Source organism: Nicotiana sylvestris, chromosome 6 (assembly GCF_000393655.2).
Source record: "Nicotiana sylvestris chromosome 6, ASM39365v2, whole genome shotgun sequence".
In the NCBI taxonomy this organism is placed as follows: Eukaryota; Viridiplantae; Streptophyta; class Magnoliopsida; order Solanales; family Solanaceae; genus Nicotiana; species Nicotiana sylvestris.
Window position 1 is genome coordinate 157437415 of NC_091062.1, and position 18081 is coordinate 157455495.

General features: G+C 39.0%; 1 protein-coding gene across 1 annotated transcript; it reads right to left on the minus strand.

Moving 5' to 3' along the window:
- Nucleotides 1-1281: 1281 nt before the first annotated feature.
- LOC104237629 (aldehyde dehydrogenase) lies at nt 1282-8438 on the minus strand. Its single transcript, XM_009791810.2, has 10 exons — nt 8037-8438; nt 6930-6998; nt 6737-6833; nt 5725-5931; nt 3795-3910; nt 3574-3678; nt 3304-3476; nt 3119-3209; nt 2435-2584; nt 1282-1782 (listed from the first exon to the last, which is right to left on the minus strand). The coding sequence occupies exons 1-10, from the start codon at nt 8229-8231 to the stop codon at nt 1552-1554; spliced, it is 1434 nt and encodes a 477-aa protein (XP_009790112.1). The 5' UTR covers nt 8232-8438; the 3' UTR covers nt 1282-1551.
- Nucleotides 8439-18081: the final 9643 nt, after the last annotated feature.

An 18081-nucleotide genomic window follows, 5' to 3' on the forward strand; every position in this document is an offset into this window, starting at 1 on the left:
AGCTGGTGCCCCTCGGAGCTCTTCTGGAGAGGGCGGGGTATGTGAAATCTAAGATGAAATCTCACTATGAGACTCTCCCCGAGCTCTGGTAACTCATGGCGCTCGACTAGTAGTCTCACCAGCCGCGGACTTGCCCTTCTGGCCGGCTGTAGTTTTCGGAGGCATCGCTGAAAACATAACATATCGTTAGGAACATGAATTCTTATATCATACGATCTAAGATGAGAAGAGATGATAACATTCTATATGTCCCGTAGCCTCCTGTCTATAAGTGTGGTGCACAACACACCCATAACCAAGACTTTACTAGACACGGTCTGTAGATAATCCTAGGATAGAGCTGCTCTGATACCACTTTATGTGGTAGCTTAACCACATTCCTTTACTTTGCCACCTTTCCTAATGATTTAAGAGTCATTAATCTTGGGGAGGCTTGCTGCCACGTGAGACTCATAATTTATCCAAAGATTTTAATAAATCTCCCACTAAAAATTATTAATTACCCAATTATCCACATAATTAAGATTTATCTCAACTTACTTAAAATACTACTCATTTTTAACATACCTTATACATCTTACTATCATGGTCATATAGTACCTTGTATGGAACTAGTCCATAAATACAGGGTATTATAGCTCGGACCGTATTTTATCCATATTGACAAACTTCGACGCAAGTCACTTTCTTTGATTTGTTTACCCTTTAATCTTCACGACACTTATTTATCACTTGTTATAAATTGCATAAATGCTTATAACCTCAAGATAATTTCTCCCTAAGTCAATAACTTACGATGAAACTTTTACGTACGAAATCGCGAGATGTAACAGTCAACATCATCTGCCAACCAGTGCTGTCAAAGTAGTACCTTTTTTTAATTATTTTTAAATTTAATAACTACAAGTGATAGAGATAGACACCTTAACAACAAATTTTTCATTACTTAAATGTTTTGTCAAAGAATCTAATAGTGGAAAAGAAAGACTTACAATTACAGTACAAGATAATTTTTCAATAATGAAACAAACCTAGGCCTTTTATGAAAGAAATAGCATATGCACGTGGTATATCCACCTACGGCCCTACCGCCATCCCTAAATAAAATAGGCAACTAGCATTAGCCCCGTCCTCGAAAATCAGTAGATGATTAACCTCAATATGTTTGATGAATAAGAATCAAAACTTGATCATACTGGCAATGTCACATTATAGGCACTGTCTAGTATGAAGAAACATAACGGCAGAAAAATTACAACAAAATATACTACAATAATGGAATTTGAGATGTAAAATTCTATTATTATGAATAATCAAACAACTTTACCATTTTGTAGAAGAAAAATAAATATATAGTATTCTCCCGAGATGCATTAATAAGAGAAGTGACTTGAAATATGAAGGTAAATTATGCCTGGAGGGTGGAAACACTGCGATCACCTAGTTCTAGGATAATCCCCAACAAATGGAAAGCTTACAAGTATAGCAGCAAGCTCGGACCAGAAATCCTAGCTTGAAAATTCATGGGGTTATCTGAAGTTGAGTGAACTTTTACCACCCAAGTAATGCACGAATCAGCCCGAGTATATTTCCATTTAACAGGGCTTTGAGAAATCGCACCTTCTCAGGTGTATAAGGCGGGTATCTTGCAGGTACATCCCCACCAAAACTGCGACGCAGAACAGCCTTCTTGTGGCTGAAAGCTTCAAACGAGAATCTACCGTGGTATGAACCCATTCCACTTTCCCCAACTCCTCCGAATGGAAGAGTGGAAGTAGCAAGCTGCATTATTCAAATATACAGTTCATCAATACATTTAACAAGAGTCTATGGCATCATATGATTAGACAAAGCAATGAAATCCAGCAGCAGCACACACGATTAAAATGCAAAAAAATTCGTACAGTTGACATACTCCACAACATTCGTGATTAAGAAATGTTTCAGATACTCTAGCTTCGGTCTCAACAACAACTTGAAGTCCACAAATAATTAAGATACACCTACACAGTACATTTTGACACAAAGTAAATTTACTTTTTTTAGTTTTTCTAGATTCAAAGAATCTCTTCTGAAGATAGTTTCTCTCTCTCCCTCTCAAGTATTGCTTTAAGCTTAATGCCTCACAAATTGTATTCCTATTTCAGTTTCAACTTCCAAAAATCTTAGTTTAATCTCCACTTGTAATAATTTTTCAAATTATCAGTTTGAATCTTCCTCAAACTCCCCCAGCACTATGGAAACAAACTATCAACAATTTCACATTTGCTTGTAAAATATAATAGTCTGAGAAAGCTTGAGATCAGCATGAAGACTTGAAGTACATAAATGTGATAATCTCAATGCATGTCTCCTAAGCAGATAAACAAAATATTAAGTCATGTTAGCACAAGTAAATATAGAAAGTTTGGTTAGTAGGGAAGGACAGAATTACATGTAAAGTGGTGTCATTGATCAGCAGACCCCCTGCTGATATATTCCTGACAAATTCCTCCTCCAGTTTCTTGTTGCCAGTGAACAGATATGCTGCGAGTGGCTTTTCTCTGGCATTAATGAATTCTATAGAATCCTCCACTTTATTGACCTGCACAAAAGAAAAGCAGGACCTATTCATGCCAAGAACTTCACAATAGTACTGTCAGCAGACTATGGACAGAATTTTCGGCAAACCTCCCACCTGAGCTTTGCTCATTCTCAAACGGTGGAAGTAGGTCATTCTAGACTTAACAATGCAGCTAAAACTGTCTGTTAAGCTCTCATAAGCGACCTATTGCTTAAAAATTATCTGCTGTAATTCGTAGTATATGGGCAGAAATGGCATAATAATTACCATGAGGAAGCCAAAAGAGATTATCCTCATTTGAGCTGGGTGAGTATAAGTTAGGAGCAATATATTTTCACAGTTTTTGAAGAAGTTTTGTTGCTGATGAATTTCACTACCGAAAATACGTGAAATTTAATAAGTTGGTCTGGAAAATGACCAACTTGTAGACGAAATCTCATTCATGAGAAGGTCATAACCGCGTGACATTGTTATCCAGCGATTGTTTTGTTGTTTTGTTACCAAAATGGAATGCACAAAAGACAAGTCACCTCTTAGAGGAAGTGCAGTTCTTACCGTGAGAATAGGAAGTAGAGGGCCAAATATTTCCTCCTTCATGATTAAAGAATCTTCTGGGACATCCAGAAGAATTGTAGGAGCGATCTTTCTGATATGAGGAAAAGAAGATGAATAACAAAGATTTCTCATCTCATAGATATCTTTGTGATAATATGTTACAGGAGAAAGAGTGGTCGACTCACAAGTTATTTTCATCTCTCTGACCTCCATGAACTACCTTATCGACAACCTTATTATCATCCAATAACTTTGATAGTCGATGAAAGTGGTTAGCATTCACAATGCGAGATATATCGCCTGATTTTAGTGGATCATTCCCATAAAATTTCTCCAATTCAAGTTTCATGGCATCTAGCTGGAGAAGAGGAATCAAAAGAACAAAAATATAACAAATGAGTAAAGGATTTTGCATAATGTCAGACATAAAGGCTCCTTGGTCTCATAAAACACACCAGTTTTGGCACATTCTCTTTGGTAGTAATTATATAATCAGGAGAGATACACGCTTGTCCATTGTTGCAGCCCCACTTGCCAGCAATAATACGCCTTACTGCAACCTTAAAGCAAAAACAATTTGATATATAAAAGAAAAAATTGAGAAGGTTATTATTATGATTTTTGGCAATATATGTTCTGACAACTTAGAGACTAAAGAGCAAATAAGAAATTTTACCTTCAAATTGATGTTTGAATCCACAACAACTGGAGATTTTCCACCTAACTCCAAAACCACAGGTGTCAAGTGCTTTGCCGCAGCCGCCATCACAATCCGTCCAACTTTTCCATTTCCTACAGTATTAATTGTTTGATTGCGAATGATAACATGAGCATATAACTTGCTAATTATTATCATAGTGAACAGATCAACTCCAAATAAGTCTTACAAATAAAACTTGGCAAAGTCAGTATCTTAATCACAATATCTACTAACGCCTGTGAACGTTGCAATACAAACTAACTGCCACTACTATTTTAGTCGATTAGACTAATTATTGCATGGAAACCCACATGCAGTCCATCTCAATCTCGTCCCTCTTCTTTTTTACCAAGTTTCAAGTAAAAATATTAGAAATGGAGAAGAAAATATCGCACTGACTACTAATGACATTTAACAATAACACAATGTCACTTTTTGTTGTCTCTTTTCCCCTGCTGTGGGGGGAGGGGAATGTGTATATGGATCATACAGAAGTTTAAGCTCTTAAGGCTAAGATAAATTTTGAAAATAATCACTGATCATGTAGTTAATGGATCCCCAGCCCTGGTTGGTAAATAGAGTTCCTCCCCTGGTGAAGCTTAGGAATAAAAGTATTTAAGAAAAATATCATGAATCTAATGGTATCAGTAATACACATTCAATAATATTTCAAAAATACAGCAGTCAAAGTTTCTAACTACTATCATTTTTGATCTAGTGTACACTTCCTTCTCTACATAAGTCTGCTATGATTAGATAATAAGTGAAGTATCAATCGATGAATCAACTAAGTCTCAATTTCAAACTAGTCGAGGTTGACTATATGAATCCTTTAAATCCATTTTGCACAATTCGGGCAAAATTTGTTGGCAATAATATTAAATAATTTGTCTTTTACGACATATTAGGGTTCTTTTAAACTCGAAGTTCTTTAAATCTCATACTTAGTCCCCACGCTGATGTACAAGTTGGCAACACAAACCTAATGTAAGTGAAACAATAGCAACTAAATCATAATCCAAACAAGTTGTTACTGCTTTTATGGATTGTTTGCTTACATTGTTCTGTTCTTAAATCAGTCTGCATTAATTCAGAGAGATTCTAGGTATGTTGGAACAACTTCTTTATATGTATCTCGTCTCCTTTTAGCACCTTCAATAATTATAATGTTGTACCTAAGGACCAATGTATTTTGAGGTCAATATAAGACATTCCTAAGCCAGGACACCACCCTCTATGTTTGTTGCTCGCACCCTTTGTCTGATGTGGTCATTTCTAATATTGTCCAACCTTATAGCACATCTATCCTTAACATTCACATTTTTTTGACACTCATTGCTAAGCCAGGACATTCTTTTTGTGAAATTGACCTTAGAGACCTAATATTGACTCTCATGTAAAATTGCTGGTGTCACAACCTTTATATAGAAATTGCCTTTGACTTAGTTAGGTATCTTTCTATTACATGAAGCTACATCGCACTATTCCATTTTGACCATCTCATTTTTTTCTATGTAATACATGCTCCTCTAACATGTCATTCTCCTGAAAAACTAACTTCGGTATCTGAATTATTGGTATTTAGGCACCTCAATCCATCTAATGTTACTTCACATTCATTCTCCTTAACGGGTTAAACTTGTGGTGCATATACTCTGTCTTATCTAGACAATAGGTGATGTAAAGGCAAAAGTATCACGACCTGTCAATTGCACTGTAGGAAAATTACCACATTGTTAACAAACCAGTCAGTTGTCTCCGAAGCCTAAAAGATAAAAGGAAGTTATGTTGCTACCAGAGACAGCTACAGAGTTGGGCCATTGTCCATCTATAAATAATCCTACCAGATATATTATTCTATAAATGACATGGAAATAAATTAAACCAGCAAAGAAATTTTCCAGACCTGTATAAAATATCTTATCCCATTTTTGCTCTAGTAATGCAGTTGTCTCGGGTACTGCGCCTTCTACAACTCTTATAGCAGTGACATCCATATATTCCCCTAAAAGTTTTGCAAGCACTGAAGATGTAGCTGGGGCTACTTCTGATGGTTTCAGAACTACAGCATTACCAGCAGCAATAGCTCCAATCACTGGATCAAGGGACAACACTGAAATAGAATGAAGGGGGAGGGGAAGAACATAGTATCAATACCTGATTGATACATCCGTACTGTAACTTTTCAGCTAAACATATACTCATCTATCATAACACAATCGGAGATCAGCAGTAAAATACTGATAAAGGATAACAGAAAACTTGCCATGAACAAGGACAAAGGCACTTTGGAAGACTTGCATCAGAGAAGGATATACTGGAATCTGCTTAGTTTTTGGCCTTTTATTCAGGAAAAGCATAGAATATTTTTTTTTATTTTTTTTCTACATAGGGGGTAGGGAAGGGTAAAAGGGGGGAAGGAATTACTAGATGGGGAATAGAGCCCTCACCACTAGGCAAAAGTTCAGGTAGCCAACCAACTAAGCTACTAAGATTCCCCAAGCATAGAATAGTTTGACCCAAGTGAAACTCTTACACTAAATATGACCTAGTCTTCATTGACAGATTTGTCAATCAAAGACTGTCAGTGTAAATAAGTGAGGGATATGTTTCTCTCTGCATTGTGAGTTGCCGATAGTCACGCAGATCTAAAGTTGCAAAAACAAGAAGCAAGAATATTCATCCTAGCATTCTCATTATTGACATTGTTCATCCATATATAAGCTTATTTAGTTTCAAAGACACACCATAACCCTTGATTATAAAAGTTTATAAAATAGTAGAAACTTTTGTAGAGTTAAGCGAGTAGTCTGATTTTTAATTTGAGACTTGCTTATAGGTATATTGAAAGGAAAAAATAAAAGGAAACATAATCACACGCACTTATGAAGGAGATAAATGTACAGTTTTTCACATACAGAATGGATAGTTCCAGGCTGATATAACCAATACAACACCGAAGGGTTCTGGAACTATTTCAGCTGATGAAGGAAACGTAGTTAATGAAGTTTTGACCTGCAATTTCCATATGTTAGCATCAGTGGGCTTCTACTAATTAGTAACCAAGATAAATTAAGTAATATATATCTATAAATAGCTACAAAATTTTACCTTTTCCGGTTTCATCCACCGTTTTAGTTCCTTCAATGCATGCTTACAGGATGTTTTCATCATAGAAATCTGCATTAGAAGAATATATGAATTAGAAGACTAAAAGAAAATCTGGTCCGATATAGCTAAGAAGTCCAGGACTATATATAAGAACCAAAAGCTAATCTTGGTGATATCTATACACTTTCGAGATAACGAACATCAGGAACAACAATGACCTATTTATCTGGCTTATACCTGTCACTCTAAGGACCCTCTGCAAAGCAGAATACCCAACATTACTCTTTTAAATGGTTTAAAACTTCTCCAATTCCAGAAAGCTAGATATGAAAAGAGGAAAAGAGAACTCATTTTGCAATAGACTATCTAACTAAAATCTAGATGCTAAATCTGAAACCCAGAAAAAAGAAAACTCCGTGCTAGTTTTCTTCTAAATACTCAGTCAGCTATGTAGTTATGCACCCTTATAAATAGTTGCAAAGGACAAAAAAGGAAGACAGAAAATCCAACTTTACAAAATTGATTTAAACACAGGAAAACCCCAACAAACAAAAATAGCCTGTACAATTTTCAATTACTAAACCAAAACTAAAATTGTAAGTATAACTTTGAGGCTTTGGAGATAGTTTTACTAACTCCTTCCATGTGACTGTTCAAGGAAATATAAGAGTCGCCAATTTTTTGGAAGAAAAAGACAAAAAGAAACAAGTGCTCAAAAAATCCGATGTTTAATTCAAAAGCCATAAGCTTGGTAAAACAAAATCACAAGAAGAGTTCCAAATCTGAGAAAAACAGAGTACACGTAACAAATCATAATTCCAATTACAACTTTATGTTTCATAGTATGTTGTAAGGAAGATGCTTAAAACTCAGAATTCTCGATCAGTCCTCAACTTTATTGTTCCGATATTATTCCAAAAGGTACTAGAAACTCAGAATTGTCATTCAACCATTCACATAGTGAAATATAACCAATTAGTATGTAATTCTTTGACTGCTTGAATTCAAATTTATCTGTGTAAATAACTTAAATCTTTATATTCTATTGAAATTACAAGTCCACACACACACAGAGAGAGAGAGAGAGAGAGAGAGAGAGAGATAAACCTCGTGAACAAAGCATTCAAGTTCAGGCTTAGAGAGGTCGGAATTAAGAGCATCAACGATCTCCTTCTCGTGATGCTCTGCGATCTTCAACAGAGCTTTCAACTGCGACACTCTCCACTCATAGTTCTTCGTCTTCCCACTCGCGTACGTCTCCCTCAGTTCTTTTACAATCGCCTCCGCATCTACCATCGCCATTCCTCTGCAATATGAACCTCGTTCTCTATCTATGTATATATAATTAAGCAACTTTTATGAGTCCGTGTATATGTATGCGTATGTAGTTGAGGTCGACGACTCGTGCGCCGGTGCTTCGCCGACGATTATGTGTGTGTGTGATATATAGATAATAGATGTAGTAGTTTATTGATAATGAGTGACGGAAACTGGATTGGATGTATAAATAGTTAATATTGTATGATTATGTATATTTGAATTTGAATAGGAATTCGAAAAGCAAAGTGCAATCCGGGCAAAGGAGATTTGTCGTTCATAGTGTCTAACGCACGTGATCTGGAAAGTGTTTTATCTTACGAAACAAGGTCATGCTAAGGAGAGTGGTTCTCACGCTCCTCGTGATATTTGAGAAGAAAAACTTAACTTTTCTGTATTACTATTGCTTTTCTACCGTATCTAGCTAGTGGCATAATTATTTTATGGTAAAATACATAACTTACCATCTGAACTATAGACCAAATTTCTGTTACACATTTTTTTATGGCGAAAATTAACTTACACACTCAATCTTTCAAAAGTGTATCTATAACACACCACTTTGCTTAGCTGGCACTCACGTGTTATACACAGAAAAAGGGCGAGTGAACTCCAAAAATTTTAAAAAAAAAAACTTAAAACATTAACTCAGTTTTAAAGTCATAAGAACTCAACCATGGAAGTACAGAATTCCTCGTGAAATCACTCTGTTCAAATGGTTTTAAGCTCAAAGATTAGTTCTTAATCAATTCCAAACAGCAAACAATCCACATAATTTTTAGATCTCAAATTAGCATCAACCTAGAACTCAGTAACTATTTTTGCATTCTGCTCGCCATTGAAGTCTTTTGAAATCAGTAGTTGCTTTCAAATTTCAACCCACAATTATTATCCATTGATGTCAACTATAAATTCGAGTTCAAAATTGAATTTTATCTTTGACTCGAACAATGGAACTCACCTCAAGTCTATTACAATAAATTTAATATTTTTTAAAATCAACAATTTATTTTTAAAAATAGTGGAGTTGTGAGATCGAAAATTGAATTGTAATCACTGTTTGGAATGAGATTTGGGTGGAGTAATATTCAAATCACCATTGTCGGCAAAGCTTCGAAGGTTGAAGTCGGAATAAAAGTTGGATATGAAATTTCATGTTCAAATTCAAGTGGGTATTCAAGGTCTTTGATGAAAACACTTGCACAAAGCTAAATCCGATGTTTGGAAAGAATTGAAATTGATTAGGGTGGCTTTGAAAGAAAGAAAAAAAAAAGCAACTAAAAGAGAACTTTAATCCGAAAAAAAAGAGTCCAGAAGTCTAAGAGGGAAGGAGATGAGGGTATATTTGTAAATCTAAGTATTTTTTGCGTTAAGGACACGTATCGAAACCCCATTGGTGCGTGACATAGACATATTTTGTGAAACTGGTCAACTACAAAAGTGGTGTGTCATGAACACACTTTTGAAAGGACTGTGGATGGATGGGCTAGTTTGTCCGAGTGAGGTCTTCCGACATAATCTCGGCCGAGAAAATGTCTTTCCTTGAAGAGTGGAACATGAAGCGTAAGCACGAACTCACATATAGCTTCCGTCTACCGTTTTGTTTCTTTTGTCTTTTCGTATTGACATACTTTCCTACGATACAACGGTTTCTTGGGTGCCCGGTGCAATCCCGAACCTTGAAGGCTGGTTTCGGAAGCTGGCCTCGACCTCTTCGTACTCTGAGCGTTGTTGGCGTGATTTGGCGAAGGGCTGATGGGAGGCCAAAAACCACGGTAAGCTTCTCTATCGTGTTTTATACATTTCTGTGAATGTGTCTTTCTTATTTTTAATTGATTTCCTCCCATACAGGTCTCAAAGACAATGCTACCATGAGGCCACTCACACCTAGGGAAGAGGGACCCCGAAGACGGCTAAGGACAAGAAGAGGAGAAGGGTCTCGCCTTCCGATACTCCAAAGCCTAAGAAGAGCAAGGCTCATAAGTCGAAGAATGATACTGCCGCTTTGTCCGCCGACGTAGCCCAAAAGCTACTAGATGAAGAATAGGAGGTAGAAGATGCTGACTGTGAGCTAGTGGCTCGAAAGAGGGGAAGCATCGAAGCTTCAAAAGCAACTGAGCCAGTGTAGGTCGAGGAGGCTCATCTTCGGACCGAGGAGATCTCGGAAGATGGTCCGAGAAAAGTCCCCGAGTCATCAGGGGCTGAAGATGTCTCTCGCCGTGACGAACAACCAGCGAGTATGCCTGTCTGCAATGACGAACAATCGGAGGGTGTGCCTGAAGGGTCCGGTTCCGAGGCCCTTCGAAAAGGAGAGAGTTCCCCAAGTGACTTGCTTGGGGCAATCAATATTTATGATTCGTCGCCTGGCCCCACATTTTCTGAAGGGTAATTTCGAGAGGCACAGTTTATGGAGACCCCCGATGTGGGAACAGTCCATGAAGGGGATGACATATTATGTGGCTGCTTTACGAGGGTCGATGATCTTTCTGACCTAGATGCAACAATCATTTTCGATGAGGCTCAGCGACTCCTGAACCAGGTAAATTTCAGCCCTCGTTATTAGGTTTACGTTTACTTTTATTTCCTTTTGTCTAATTTACTTCCTTTCTCCATAGGCTGTGGCGTTTCATCGAGAAACGTTTTTCAAATCCGGAGCTGAGTTGAACCGGTGTGAGGCCGAACTCAAAAGGCTCAAGGAGGAGAGAGACGCTCTCAAACTCCTCTATGTGCGAAAAGAGGAAGAGATCAGAGACCTCCGAGCTGAATTGGCAAGAGCTCATAAAGAGCAGACCGATCTCATTGAACAGGTTACGTAAATTTTTGGGGAGCTTGACATATCAATTTGATATTGGCGACTAACACTTAGATCTTGTAGGTTCAGTAGAAGGCTGAAAGGATTGAGTAGCTTCGCGAGGAGGATGAGGTGAAAGAGACAGAGAATTTGGGGTGGAAGCAGAATATGGACCGTCTTGCCTCAGAGAAAGATACCACTCGGGCCCAACTATTTTTGGCTGAGCATCAACTCCAAAGCATGAAGGAAGAGAGCTTGGCTCGAGCCAAGAAAATTGAAGAGCTCGAGACTCGGCTAGTTGCTGCTTGCAAAGGCCGCATTTGTAGCAGAAAAATTAAAGGCCAGCACGGTGGCGGTCGTGGCCGCCTACCGAGCCGACGCTGAAGCCGCTAATGCTCAAGCGAAAGAAATTTCTGATATTGCTCAAGTTTTATTATCCTGCATTGTCGAGCATGCCAAATGCCAGTCTCGGAGAGAGACTCTCAAAGAGATTCATGCTCGTGGCTTTGACCTCACGAACAACATCGAGAATGCAAATGTTCTAGAGGCCGAAGACGAAGCTTTGCTCTTTGATGATGATGACTCCGGGAGTGTGAGCGGACCCGAGAGCGGAGAAGATGAAGATATAGCTCCCAGGGAAGATTAGGAACTTAGAATTCATTCCTTCTTTTTTGGATTTTTGTGTAAGGCCCCGAGTGGTCTTTGTAAATATTTTTGCATATATGAAAGATATTTTTTCTTTCCGATTTGTCTCTGATTTTCGTTTCATGAAAACTTTGTTTTGCTTTCACCTTATGATAATTCCGGTATACTTTAGGCCTTGTGAGAAATTTGACTCACTTCGTTGCCTTGTGAAATTTTTCATTTTCGCTTGTTCGTGAATTTGAATTTAAGCGATTTGATCAGAGTTGGACTAATATAGTCTCTATCATCGAGTGAGTATTTGCTTGAACTCGGAGTAGAAAAACCCCTTAGGTTTCATTTGAGTGAGGGTAGATCCTCGAACCCAAAAAATATAATGGCCCTTAGGCTCTTTGAATTGGGCCGACATGGCCTCAAAAGAGTGGTTTCTTCCCTTTTTGGCTTAAAAAAATTAATCATATAAGAATGTATTATTCTTTAGCACGAGGTAACTCTGTACCCATTAGGATTCTCGAGGTTTAGAGTTATCAAAAACTTTGTTATGCCTTAGCATAAGTTTGTTCGAGAGTTCGAACAATTTAGTACCCCTTAAGGTTTTCGAGGGTTGATGTTATCAAAACCCTTTGTAATTTTGTCGAGGGTGGCCTTGTTTAACCGGTTTTGTAAAAATATTTGAAGGCCTGTTTTATTACGGAATTCGGATGTCTTCGAACCGTGTTAGTTCGGTCGTAGCCTTTAACTTGAGATTTGCCCTTTGAGATAGTTTCTTAATAGTGTCCCCGAGTGGGATGGTCGTGGCCTGTAAAATTGAGAGTTGCCTTTACAAGGTCTTATGATTTCAAAGTTTAGTAATTCGAGAAGGTCGATTTTCGGACGGCAGTCCCCGAGTATGGGGTTAATTGTCCGAGCTTTAGTTACGATTGGCTCTTGAGCTAGTTTTCGTAATATATCGTAAGTACGAAATTATAAAGTAGAAATCTCACTAAGGCGTGGAATATTTGATAAGGAAAATGTACTTCTTTCAATAGATCATTCATGCGTACATGTTTCGTCATTAGGGCTCGGTTAAATTACGTGGGCACGGTTCGTTTGATCATTTGGCCCTTTACAAAATTTTCCTATCAAGACCTTGTTGACACGAGGTGTTTTCCTTGAAAACATAACATCCGAGGGTGATGCCCCCCAGTATTCGAGGTTAATTATAAAGAAGCCTCGGATACTATCGAATTGTCCCCAGGTAGCACATATAATTATTGTCTCGTTAAAACCTCACCGGAAAAACCCATTTGGAATAAAAACTGATCTAAGGGAAAGAGTTTGCAACGCGTGCTTTAAAACCTATGGTCTTCGTGTTGAAGAGCTTCTCGACGTCTTCGATTAAACACTTGTAATAAGTTAGTATCAAATACAAATGAAAAGGAAGAAAGTCATACCTTAGCAATAATATTGTTTGAGGAGTGATATGTTCCAATTGTTTGGAAATTGTTCGCCCTCCATTATGCCAAGTTTGTAAGATCCCTTTTCGACAACACCGAGGACTTGATATGGCCCTTCTCAAGTTGGGTCGAGTTTTCCTTCGTTTGGGTCTCGAGTATTAAGGGTGAATTTCCTCAGAGCTAAGTCCCCTATTTTGAAGTGTCAAAGATTGGCTCTTTGATTATAATATCTTTCGATTCGTTGTTTCTGGCGTCCATTCGAATGAAGGCGGCTTTCTGTTTTTCGTCTAATAATTCGAGGCTTGTGCTCATAGCCTCATGATTTGATTATTCCGTTGTGTATCGAAACCTTATGCATGGTTCCCCAACTTTGACCAGGATCGGAGCTTCGGCATCATATACTAAGGAGAACGGCATTGCCCCCGTACTGAATTTTGTCGTTGTCCGATATGCCCAAAGGACTTCGGGAAAAATTTCTCTCCATTTCCCTTTAGCATTGTTCAACCTTTTCTTTAGGTTTTGAATGATGGTCTTGTTCGTTGATTCGGCCTGTCCGTTCCCACTAGGATGATACAACGTAGATAATATCTTTTTTATTTTGTGATCTTCGAGGAACTTTGTTACTTTGCTGTCGATAAATTGTTTTCCATTGTTGCACACTATCTCGACGGGTATTCCAAAATGACATACGATGTGAACCCAGATGAAGTCTATAACTTCTTTCTCTTTAGTCAACCCATTTAGAGAAATAGTCAGTCATAAATAAAATGAACTTAGCTTTACCTGGGTCCGATGGCAGAGGACCAACGATGTCCATCCCCTATTTCATGAATGGACACGGGGATAGGACTGAATGAATTTGCTCTCCGGGTTGGTGGATCATCGGCGCATGCCTTTGGCATTTGTCACATTTTCGAACGAACTCCTTAGTATCTTTTTCCATACTATCCCAATAATATCCTACTCTGATGACTTTGTGAAGCAGTGATTCAGCGCCGGAATGGTTCCCACAAATGCCCTCGTGAATTTCTTGTAGGACCTAGTTGGTATCTCCCAGACCCAAACATATTGCCAACGGCCCATCGAACATCTTTCTGTATAATGTTCCATCTTAGGCCAATGTAAATCTTGTATCTTTCATTCGAAGAGTCCTCGATTCCTTAGAGTCCGAGGGACGTTTCCCGTTCTTCACATAATCTATATATTTGTTCCTCCAATTACAAGTTAGGCTTGTGGAGTTTATTTCGGCGTCTCCTTTTTCGACCACCTATTTTGAAAGTTGTACGACAGTCCCTGAGCTAATGTCATCATCTTCGACTGATGACCTTAAGTTTGCTAGGGCATCGGCCTCACCATTCTGTTCTCGAGGCACATGCTGTAAGGTCCATTCTTTGAACCGGTGTAAGGTTACCTGTAATTTATCCAACTAACTTTGCATTCAATTTTCTTGGACTTCGAAGGTTTTGTTGACCTGGTTAACCATGAGTTGGGAATCACGCTTGGCCTCGATGACCTCAGCTCCTAAACTTTTAGCCAAGCTTGAGACCAGCAATCATGGACTCATACTCGGCCTCATTGTTAGTCAACTTAGAGGTTTTGATAGATTGTCTAATCTTATTTCCTATGGGAGGCTTCAAAACGATGCCTAGCCCGGACCCCTTCACATTCAAATCACCGTCTGTGAAAAGGGTCCATATCCCTGAGGATGTGCTTGATTTTATCAATAGCTCCTTTTTTTCCTCGGGCACGAGGGCTGGTGTGAAGTCGACCACGAAGTCTGCTAAGATTTGAGACTTGAAGGTCGTTGGGGTTGATACTCGATATCGTACCCGCTAATTTTGACGGCTCATTTGTCCAGTCGTCCCGAGAGCTCGGGCTTGTGCAAAATATTGTGAAGGATATAAGTGGTTACAACACTAATTAGGTGACATTGAAAATATGGTTTTAATTTCCTAGAGGCGCTTATTAGAGCAAGCGCTAATTTTTCTAAGTGTGGGTACCAGGTCTCTACTTCACCTAAAGTTCAGCTAACATAGTAAATAGGAAATTGCATACATTGTTCTTCTCGAACTAAGACACCACTGATCGCGACCTCCGAGACTGCCAAATATAAGTAGAGTTGCTAGTTCATTTTCGGAGTATGAAGCAATGGTGGGCTCGAAAGGTACCGCTTTAATTCTTCCAATGCCTGTTGGCATTCCAGGGTCCAAGTAAAATTATTCTTCTTTTTCAGAAGTAAGAAGAACTTGTGGCTTCGATCAGAAGATCTCGAGATAAACTGACCTAAAGTAGCTATCTGTCCTGTTAGCCTTTGTACGGCCTTAACGCTATCCACGACTATGATGTCTTCGATTGCCTTGATTTTATCGGGGTTGATCTCAATTCCCCGATTTGATATCATAAAGCCGAGGAACTTGCCTAAACTGACCCCGAATGCACATTTCTCGGGGTTGAGCTTCATGTAGTACTGTCTCAATATGTCGAAAGTTTCCTACAAATGTGTCAAATGGTCCTTTGCGCACAGGGACTTAACTAGCATGTCATCAATATAAACCTCCATTGATTTACCTATTTGTTCTTCGAACATACGGTTCACTAGGCATTGATAAGTAGCGCCAGCTTTTTTTTAGCCCAAACGACATTACATTATAGCAATAAGTAATGTACTTAGTGATAAACGAGGTATTTTTCTGATCCTCTGGGTTCATTTGTATTTGGTTGTACCCGGAGTAGGCATCAAGAAAGCTGAGGATCTCGTGGTCGGTCGTAGCATCGATTATGCGATCGATATTCGGTAGTGGAAAAGTGTCCTTATGGCATACTTCGTTTAAGTCTTTGTAATATACACATATTCTAAGTTTGTTCCCCTTCTTGGGGATTACAACTACATTTTCTAACCACTCGGGATATTTTACTTCCCGGATGGACCTTATTTTGAGAAGTTTGGTTACCTCTTCCTTGATGAATGCATGTTTTACCTCGGACTGGGGCCTTCTCTTTTGCTTTACCGATCTGAACTTCGGGTCCAAACTCAATCGATGAATGGTGATCTCCTGTGCGATCCCTAACATGTCAAGGTGGAACCAAGCAAAATAATCCATATTTTTAATAAGGAATTTAACAAGTTTTTCCCTAAGCTCGAGAGTTAACCCCGTGCCCATGTATACCTTTCAATCGAGCAAGTGCTCGATCGTTATGACTTGTTCCAGCTCTTCGACCGTTGACTTCATGACATCAAAATCATCAGGGATTACGAAGGTTCAAGGTATCATGCAATCATCGTCCTCGATCATTTCCCGTTGTTCTAATCTGGTCGAAGTCGGCGACTATGATTTCTATTTGACCTTCTGCTTTTCTTTTTGATTCTGGTTCCTTTGTTGATGTGAGATTCGACACTGTTATCACCTCATCGATTGCAAACATCTCTTTGGCTGCTGGTTGTTCACTGTACACCGTTTTGACTCCTTCCGATGTTGGGAATTTCAAGACTTGATGAAGCGTTGAAGGTACTGCCCTCATATTATGGATCCAAGGTCTTCCGAGCAGCGCATTGTACCTCAAATCTCCTTTGATCACGTGGAACTTCGTTTCTTGGATTGTTCCGGCCATATTCACTGGCAACATGATTTCCCCTTTGGTGGTTTCACTCGCCATGTTGAAACCGTTAAGCACTCGAGCTGCACACACGATCTGATCCTGAAGGCCGAGTTACTCCACGACCGTCGATCGAATAATGTTCACCGAGCTACCTGGATCAACCAACACACATTTAACTTGAATTTTATTCATAAGGATAGATATTACCAGTGCATTGTTGTGAGGTTGTTAGATCCTTTCTGTATCCTTATCATTGAAGGATAAGGTGTCTTCTGGTAAGTAGTCCTGGGTATGCTTCTCCCTTATGATTGTGACTTTGGTGCATTTAAATGTTGGACCCTAAGGGATATCGACCCCACCGACGATCATATGAATGACGTGTTGCGGTTCCTCTTGTTCATTTTTTCTGTTTGAATCCCTGTCTCCAAAGTAATTTTTTGCTCGCTCACTCAGGAACTCTCAAGGATGACCTTCGTTGAATAAACGAGCTACCATCTCCCATAATTGTTTGTAGTCCTCGGTTCTATGACCATGGGTTCCATGGTACTTGCACATTTGATTCGGATTCCTTTGAGCTGGATCGGTTTGTAAGGGTTTGGGCCAGCTAATATTGTTGATCCGCCCAATAGCTGACACAATACCTGAAGCATCGATGCTGAAGTTGTATTTCGATAACCGTGGTGCTTCCTTAGGCTCGACGTGTTTATCGAAGCCATTCTTACTCATGAGCCCTCGAGAATTTTGACCTCGATCATTTCAAATGGGATTACGTCCTAGTCTATTGTTCCTTCGATCTGCGCTATATGGTTGGTATCGATCTCTGTTCGATCGGGGCTCTCTATCGATGTCCCTTTCAATCCTGCCTTCGAACCTGTTTGGGTAAATAGAATCGGATGGAGCTCCCAACTGATCATCCTCGACCTTGATCTTCAATTGGTACCGATTATGCACATCGGTCTAGGTCACCGCTGGATATTCAATCAAGTTCTGCTTTAGGTGATGTGATGCTATCAAACTTCGCTTCTTCAAATCCTGAGTAAAGGCTGGGACATCCCAATCATCCGTAACTAGGGGTAGGTCCATGCATTCCATCTGAAATCAACATACAAACTCCCTTAGCATTTTATTTTCTTTCTATCCACTTTGAAGAGGTCCGACATCCTGGTCGTGACCTTTATTTCTCCGGCGTACGCCTTTATGAATGAATCAGCGAGCACGGCGAAAGAATCGATGGAATTGGGCGGAAAATTGTGGTACCATATCATTGCCCCATTTGATAAAGTTTCTCCAAATATTTTCAACAAAACGGATTCAATCTCATCATTTTCTAAGTCATTTCCCTTTATTCCGCATGTGTACGAAGTTATGT